The 8,707-nt window shown below is 46.1% G+C and overlaps 2 protein-coding genes across 4 annotated transcripts in view; one reads left to right on the forward strand and one right to left on the reverse strand.

Annotated features, from left to right (window-relative positions):
* slc7a14a (solute carrier family 7 member 14a) overlaps positions 1 to 4,570 on the forward strand; it is a 23,436-nt gene extending 18,866 nt beyond the window's left edge. For all 3 annotated transcript variants that reach the window (XM_053844737.1, XM_053844738.1, XM_053844739.1), the window contains one exon: positions 58 to 4,570. In XM_053844737.1, coding sequence (XP_053700712.1) covers positions 58 to 353 — 296 coding nt within the window. In that variant the 3' untranslated portion in view covers positions 354 to 4,570. The remainder of the gene's footprint in view (positions 1 to 57) is intronic.
* cldn11a (claudin 11a) lies at positions 4,097 to 8,479 on the reverse strand. Its single transcript, XM_053844741.1, has 3 exons — positions 8,190 to 8,479; positions 6,585 to 6,749; positions 4,097 to 5,190 (listed from the first exon to the last, which is right to left on the reverse strand). Exons 1-3 carry the CDS (start codon positions 8,404 to 8,406, stop codon positions 4,931 to 4,933), a joined length of 642 nt encoding a protein of 213 aa, XP_053700716.1. The 5' UTR covers positions 8,407 to 8,479; the 3' UTR covers positions 4,097 to 4,930.
* Between the last annotated feature and the right edge of the window lie 228 nt (positions 8,480 to 8,707).

The following is an 8,707-nucleotide window of genomic DNA, read 5'->3' on the forward strand; positions in this document are numbered from 1 at the left end:
TTGAAGCACAGGGGTGAAGTCACATGAGTATATTTGATTCGGTGTGTGTCCCTCTAGGGGTGCTGATCTACTTTGGCTACGGCATGTGGAACAGCACGCTGGAGATCACGGCCAGAGAGAACGAGGTGCACGCCTCCACGTACCAACGCTACGACCAGGGCGTGGACGAAGGCTTCTGCGGCTTCGAGGACGACTTCTACCCGCCCACCACTGAGCCGTGGGACACACCTGAGGTGAGATCAGAAGCCGTGCCGACCAAAGCCAAACCGGAGAATGACGAAATGTCGCCAAAGGAAGTGAGGAGGACCATTGGCAATCACGGACTGGCAGAAGAAGACCCGATGGATTTCTAAAAGGCACTGACTTTTGTGTTATCATGAATGTACTGCCTTGTCTGTTGCCTGAGGGGAGCGAGGGGGCACCCGTGTGAGAGCATGAATGGTCCGGTGTGTATGTGCGTGTGCATGATTGCATGTGTGTGGGTTGCTGTTTGTTTGCGTCATGCGTCATATCCATGGGCTCGACCGTCTCCTGGCGGGGGAGTAACGTCCCCATCCTCACTTTTCTCTGCCTCGTCTGATTCCGTGCATCTAATGTGGACGTCAAGATGTGTGTGTGTCGTCACAGTCACTTTACTGGATTCCACTCCCCACACCGCGGCAAGGCCAGGTGCCAAAGTGCAGACATTGTGAAACTGACTGCTACTCATCGATTTGTCCCTGGGATGAGTCACAAGCCGAGACATTTCCAGGTTCTACGTCGCTTGTAAGATGCTTCTTGTCTTTAAGAAGACGTTTGCACTTGTTAAAAATAAAACCTAAAACGTCGAGCCCAAAGTCCTGGTTAAAAGGTGTTGCTGTTTTCTGTCACGACTACCACCTTGCTTGCAATAGTGCCTTCATCCTGTGAGTTCGGGTTACTTCCGTGTATGTGGAAGGGTTGACACACCTTGACACGTCGATGCATGAGCGGAGCCTGTTTTGTTTGTCCATGTTTTCAGAGTGCTCTTCCAGCATTTAGCAGCATTTGTCACTGAAGAAACAACATCTCTTTAGGGGTAGTTTCACTTTGCCTTGGCCCTAGCAACAGATTTGGTCAACAAGACACCCTAAAAAAGTGAGCGCTGCTCACCCCAGGGGTGGATCATGCTGCCAAAGATAATCTGGCATTCTCTGGGGTAAATGGGAAAACCATCCGCGGAAAGGTTATTGTGAATTATACTGATAAGTTTGGACCTTTGGAGGGGTTCGAGATAAGCCCGTATGGCTAGGTTTGCAGGAACTCTTCTAGGCACTTCACAGGACAATTTGGCCGAATGGAGTTCCTTAAAGAAGAGGTCTCAGTACTTTCATCTAGTGTTGTAGTGGTTAATCGTATGATGAACTCTTTGGTGGTCATTGGTGAGGGTGTCTTAAAAGCATGATCTTTCTATGAAGGCTTTCTCAGGCGAAACTCAAGCGAGGACTCCTTAGTTAAGACGTAGAGCTTGGGAGTGCTGGACTCAAGTGTTACGTGTTCTCTTTAGTTCCCTGCCGTGACTCGACCCCTTTTGTCGGTACATTTTGCGGTATGATTTGGGGAAACTCATGATCCCTGTCGTCTACCAAACTAGCTTCCATTCATGTCGCTTTTGCTTCCATTCCTGCTTAGGTGTCGTGAAAGTCACAGTCTAGCACCCATCGTAACGGAGATCAAAGCTGGCGTCGCCACAGTTCAAGGGTGATTTGTCAAGTGGAATGTCAATTTCTGTGGTATCCTTGTCTCCTGTACCTGTTGCTGCATCAGTCCCTTCCAGGGAGGCCTTATTTATAATGCACTAACTCTACAGATGCCACGCTAACGCCAACCCCGCACCTCACCTGTGCTCCCGCAGCATCCGTTCTCTCACCTCATCTTGAATCTGAGGCTCCAGAACTGAGTGATATCGGAGCACACGTACCTGCACACTGTATCCGCCACAGGTGGAACACTATAGCTGTGCCACGTGAACACGAATCTCATCCAGAAAAACTTTGGCATTCAGTCGAATTGAAGCCGACAGATCCGACAGCTCTTCAACCACCTCATTGGTTGCCATTTAAGGCGGACCTTTTGGTTGTTTTTTTTTTGTCTTTCATTTCTGCACTATGGGACTACAAAACAAAATCCTCACAAATTTGATCCAGTGATAACCGTCTTCAAACTTCAATGAGTGAGTCTTGGACCTTGCTAGTCTGCTAGTCATGTTCAGTTTGACTTGCTACCATCATGGTTGGCAAAGGTGTGACTCCTAGGGGGAGCTCTTGCTTATTGTTCACAGTGTGTGTTCCAGAATGGGCACTGAACTCGGAGCGTAAAGGCGCTTTACCAGACCAGACAACAAGAGCTCAGAAAATTCAGAAGTTCAGAATGAAGAATTGAAGATTCAGGTTTCCTAGAATCCAGAATGAGAGCTGTGAATATACTATAATGACTGTTGCCAACCATCAGCTCAACACGTTATTCTGACAATCAATCCAAATATTGCAGTCCAAGTAACGTCACCACTGCCAAGCCTCCGACCCCAGATTGTAAAGAACCTCTTCTTATTTGTTGTTGTGGGACTGCATGGACCACGTTTGTGTGTGTTTGGCAGGTAAATGTGACGCATGCCGTTCTGCATGAGGCCCAGGGTCTAGTCAGTGTTTCAGCATGTGATGGCTTATCACAGTGCATACGTGGTACTTACCCAGACGGACTTTCAAACCCGCTCCGAAGTCATGTTCCGGAACACGACACTTTGATGTCAAGCGGTGTCACCTCACTTTGGACCCGGTCCAGGTTTTGAAAACACGTTCACCTGTGGACTCAGGCAGATGGACAAAAGCTACTCACTGGTTAGTAAGCGACTTCCTTCAGAAGCGACCCGTGATTTGCCCAGCGCGAGTCTTGGCTGTCAGTCACGCATCCAGCTAGAGCTCATCTCTGGTATCTTTAGCTTGAGCACGCTCATGAAGGCATCCAGGATCATCGACAGGGGTTTACAAACCAAGCTTCTTCTTCCCTTCTGCGTGCACGTGGACTGGGTCCCAAAGCATCGAGCGAACCCCAGGCCTGGCTTGAAAAACAGTCTCACATGTAGCAAACGTGGGTTGGCCGCTCCTCTAGCAGCTTCCTGTTCCTCCCTCCTCACGACCTCTGTATGCCAAAGCCCACCAAGTGTGTTTACTTCTGTTGATGCAGGACGACCTTTTGCGCTGACAGTGGACACATCTTGAATTCTAATGTGTTATCAGATTGATTTTGACGATTTATTCATGAAATAAAATCACATAACTAGTAGCCTGAAGATCATGGACCACAGCAGATGAATCTATCCAGCAGGAAAGAAAGTATTTTTCTACAGCTGTTTTCCACCGCGGGTCTCCCCTGGGTGGACGAGGCCAGCAGTAAACTGAATATATTTTAACAACTCTAGACTCTGGAAGAATGGAGGTAGTTTAATTTCTTTACATTTAGCTGAAATCTTACAGGGTTACGGAGCAACTATTTTAACTTGCTTTTGAAAGTTCATGCATCACAGACGGCGTGCTTCTGTGTTCTCTTCGTGCTTGGAGTGTCCACTTGCTGTTTTGTTCTGGCTAACTTGATATTTCCTTCTCTTCAGTGTATACTTTTGGGCACAAGGTTGTAAAATGTTGTCGTTTCTGGTTTCTTTTTTTCACGTGTGACGTTCTTTTTCGCCTCCTTGGCTCCACTGTTTCTATGCTGAGGTGGTGATATTGTTTTAAGCAACAATGAAAGTTATTTATTGCAAATACTAAAAAGTGTCTTGGTCGTTTTTCAAAGCTTCTATTTGGAAATTGTTTCGTATCACTGTCGTGACATTTCTATATACTGTATATACGTCCAACAATACTCTATTCCAACGGATTTAGCATAAGAAAACATAGTTAGAAGTTGAATTCATGCAATATTACAGCAGGTCTTTTTGCTGTTGACATCTTCGATTGCTGAGAATATTCCGACTTAGGAAATCCTACGTTGGGTGACATCATCTGTGGGGCGGAGCTGACAACTGGAACACAGAACTAGAGTCCAAAAAAAGGCGGGAAAACCAATGTGCTAGCATAGCATGTATTTATTGAAAAAAAGTAGAAAAACAGCTCAAAAGAATCAATATATACACCAAGATAACACTACTGGATCTAAAACCTGAAGTTCTGTTAGTGTGTTTAAGGTCATCGTGAGGAGGCATCATAACACTACTCTGGTAACATTAAAGTCTAAAGATATGTACAGACGCAACAGAAACAGAAGCTATAAACACAAACAGTGGTTTTTAAATGTGCAAAGAGTCGGTTCATTTTCAACTTGAGCAAAACAAATTTGATCATGAAGTATTTGTGTATGATTTTTAACCTAATATTCATGTGTTAAAACTGCAATGTTCCCTTTTTCCTGGCCATTTTGAAATACGTTTCAGAAAAATTTAATGTTCAAGAGGAAATAAACTTTACCAGAGGCAGCACCATAAGAGCTGGGGTGTGCAGAGAAAATGGAGCCTTTTTGTGTGTTTTCATCCTGTTTTTGATATAAATAAAGGCTCTGAAGTATGTCATCTTACTTATAGACATTAACTTGGTTGGGAATATTGAGCCTGACTTCTGCTTTATCAAAACAACAAGTTCCAGATTGAATGTTGGAGCAAATCTCTCGAAAATCAATCCAAAAAGAAGAAACATTCATTCATATATTACTCCTCTTTCTCAACTCTATGCTGTTTTCTTCAGTTTTTAAATGTTTTTCCCCACAAGTTGCCGTTTTGGGGTTGATAAGAAAAAACAAAGCACAAAATTCCAAGAGTCCAATCTCTCTTGAATTTCATCAGTGGATCTCTAGTTTCGGCGACAATGATCCCTCACACTCGAAGTGAAAGTTTCTGCGCGTGAGCGGGTGTTTGGGTCGCGTCTCAGACGTGGGTGCTGGTGGCATGATTGGCAGCGGGTACGCTGGGCGCAGCTCCCCCTCCCTGTTTGGAGTAGTAGACCCTGCTGTCCTGGTAGGAGCGCGGGGCCGACCTCGCGGCGCTGCAGACCAGAATGAGGCCCCCGAACAGGCAGAGAAGGGTTCCGGTCCAGCCAATGTAGAGGGAGACGTTAAAGGACACCAGGGGTTGCTCCTGGTTGGCCCCGATGGGGAACCACACGGTGGACACCAGACCACAGGCGGCTGTGGGGACAAAGGTGGTCAATGACTGGCCTGTGACCTCAGATCACATGACTCCTTGAAGAGTTCACCTTGACCTAAACTGGTGGTCCTTCTGTTAAATCCATTAAAAACTCCACATTCCACACTAACTGTTGCAGTTGACATGCAAGGACAGCCACAGCTTCACTCCTCCAGGTCCTGCTTCCCTGCTGCCTCTCTCACCATCACGAGCTGCACAGCTACAGGTCAAACCTGAACTCAGAACTCACTTACCAGTCTGTCAAGTGTTTATCATCCAGTGCTCTTCATTTCATTGGTATAATGTATCTAAGAAAATCACTAGTCTCCTCCACCTCAACCTAACGTCCTCCCTGGTCACACCTCTCCTCTTCATCCGTCTTTATCCCATCCATGAACCTCATTGGTCTCCCTCCTCTTCATCGCTTGCATTTTTGGTCCATCTCTGTCTCTTCTTTCCAAGTGTCCAAACATCTGTCCTCCCTCACGTTGTCTCCAAGCCTCTCCACATGTCCCTCCCAAGTCACTCCCAAGGACAACCTCACCATCTACAACTCTTACTCCTTTTTGAAGATGAATTCAGATGCATCAGACCATTCCTTGCTTCCCTCTCAGAACATTAGAGCTCCTAGATAAAAATGTTCTTGGGGACAGTGATGAGATGGTCTTCTCCAAGCGAGGACCACCAAACATCCATGACCGTGCTGTCCTGTCTCCGGTGAAGTGCTGTCAACACCAGCTCGGGTTTGACAGAGAAGCACTCGCTTGTTTTTCTTCTGCTGTGCCTCTCTGGCTTCTCTTATCACTCCGATGAAAGAATGTGCAGGACAAACAAAGGCTGAGTTTTGTTACTAAAGTTTGGCCTTGAATCACTGACTCAGTCCTTTTTCCCTCCTGTGGTCGGGTTGTTGTGCTTATGATTGTAAAATATGAAGCCAAAATATTAAAGACACAGAAGATAAGAAGCCAAATCCTCAGAATCAAGTCGAAAGGTGGAAAGATCATTTGAATAAGTCAATGTTTCTCTGTGGTTTTACGGTGAGCTGCTGGGTGGTTTCTCCGGTTGGTTGACTAAGGCTGAGTCAGTAGATGAGCACTTCAAAGACTCCTCAAATGTGGGAATTTTGTGAGCAGACTTTTACCCAAATCTATATTTATTTTTGTCACCTGTTTGAGTATATTCTGATGCAGTTAAAGAAGGGTGAATTTCAAGCTGCGGGAACTTCTCAAGCACGTGTCATGTGGGTGCTCCAGACATGGTTCTGAACAGAACAGGGCGTGGACGGGAGGGAGGAGGTGGGAGAGAAGAATGTGATGTCCGGCAGGGTCGAGTCAAACGGAAACTGAGGATGTCCAACTTTTGATTCTCATTCGGACGATCATTCAGAAAACCTTACCGACCACGAGCATCAGGACTCCGCCCACGAAGATGCGGCCGTTTTTGCTCCTCTTCTGGTCCTCGCTCTGCTTGATGCAAGGCATGGACATGACAAGCAAGAGCAACGCTGGCAGGCCCAGGATGGAGCCGATCACCATCAGGGCTCGTGTGGCCTGGATGTAGGCTGGAGGTGGAGTAGGAGGGGGTGGAGGTAGAAGAGGAGGAACAGGAGGAGGAGGAGGTGAGGGAGAAAAGGGAGGAGGAGGAGAGGTATGGGAGGGGTGGTGTGGGAGGAGGAGGGGAGGAGGGGAGAAGGAGGAGGAGGTGGAGAAGGAGGAGGAGGAGGAGTAGAGGGAGAAAAGGGAGGAGAAGGAGAGGTAAAGGAAGGGTAGTGGGGAGGAGGAAGAGGAAGAGGAGGAGGAGGAGACATTGACTCATGGTTCTGATCAGGTCAATAACAATGAACATGAAACTGAATGAGATCCTGTTCACAAAGCCAGCAGAAGCTGTTCACCTTAAATCACTTTGCCACCAAAGTGAAGGTTAAATGGAGTTTAAAGAAGGTCGTCTGAAATCTTAAAGGGCCACGTCCCATTTTCAAGCTTCCTTCTCTGGTCCCAAAAAACAGCACATCATTCTCCAAACAAGTGACAAAAAATGTGTGAATTGAAACGAGTTTCACTCCCTAAAAGCCCAGTGAGCAGGGAGCTGAGCTGCCATGAGAGCCATCCAGAAGGGCTCCTGACTAGTGACCTACAGAAAGGATGGGGCCCCAGGGCATCCTGCCTTTCTCTGGCGGATTTGAGGGCGACAGTCTGAGGAAGCTCTGCAGAACTTGGATCACACAACTCCCTCTCATCACGTGACCATTTTCTCTCTCTGATCTCAGTGAAACACACTCAAATGGGTCCAAATTTCAAGCCAGACTTGAGGACCTGTTGCTGTTTCGGACACAAAAGATATAGTTCGCATCTCAGAAAACAGCCCCCTGTTCAATTGATGAACGACAAAGATTTGTAAATAGAAAATGAAGCTCTAACAATGACTGAAATTGAGGAAACATGACTTAAAGATGAACTAAAACCAGACGATCACATTTGACATTGACCACACAAGGGGTTGAAGGTCAGGTGCTGCATGTTGGATGTATTTCCCAGATGGTCAGACTGTTTCTTTAACTTTACCATGAGAACCAGATGATTCATAAAATCTTGGTGCGAATTTTTCTTCACATTTCTCTGAATTTTATGTTGGTATTTTAGATATAAAAACAAATCACAATTATTAAATGCCTTTTTTATGAGTGGTGTAACAAAGGAAATATATGAAAAACTTTACAAATTAAAACTCGGAAATAATCTAAAAAAAACAATTTAGTTAAATTTAATGCTCAGTAAAAAAAAACTTTGCTAGTCAAAACTAGAACAGTTTACTTTTTACTCGTGCCACACTTGAATAATAAAAACAAGTGTAAACAATATCTTTATACAATTAAAAAATATAATTGTGGAGCTGTTTTCTTTGTAACTGAACTCATTTTTCTTTCAATAAGCTGCTTGTTATTGTGGTTGAAAGTACATGAAAAAAGTGTGACTAAAGACAGTGTGTCTCGCAAGTGTCTCACCGGGCAGGTCCAGGATCTGGTGGGTGATGCACTGGTAGAGCCTGCTGGCGTAGGGGCAGTCTGCCCACGGCCCCTGTCTCCCCATCGAGTCCATCCACTGGCAGGCGTTCCAGTTGTGCTTGCACAGCGTCACCCAGTCGTTGGTGGACGCGGCGATCACGATGCCCAGCCAGCCGCCACAGCAGAAAATGACGCCCACAGAGTGGATGATGGCCATGACTGGAGAGTGTGGAAGTTGTGAGGACGAGTCTCTCACTTTTGGTTTTTAAGAGGGCGATCGAAGAGAAGGAGAGGGGTTGCGGTTCAAAACTCTGAACCAATGAGAGACGTCGGTGAAGCAGCGGGAACCCCCCACATGGTCCGCGCTGCCCTCAGACGGTTCACCCGAGCACATTAGGGGTATCTGGCGCCACCTTGTGGTCAGAAATATAAAAAAGCGGCAACAAGAATTCGACTCTGTTTTCAACATTTTTAGCCTGTATTGTTGTCGTCAATAGTTCTTTCTTTCATGGATGCTG

This window comes from Synchiropus splendidus, chromosome 16, assembly GCF_027744825.2.
Source record: "Synchiropus splendidus isolate RoL2022-P1 chromosome 16, RoL_Sspl_1.0, whole genome shotgun sequence".
Lineage (NCBI taxonomy): Eukaryota > Metazoa > Chordata > Actinopteri > Syngnathiformes > Callionymidae > Synchiropus > Synchiropus splendidus.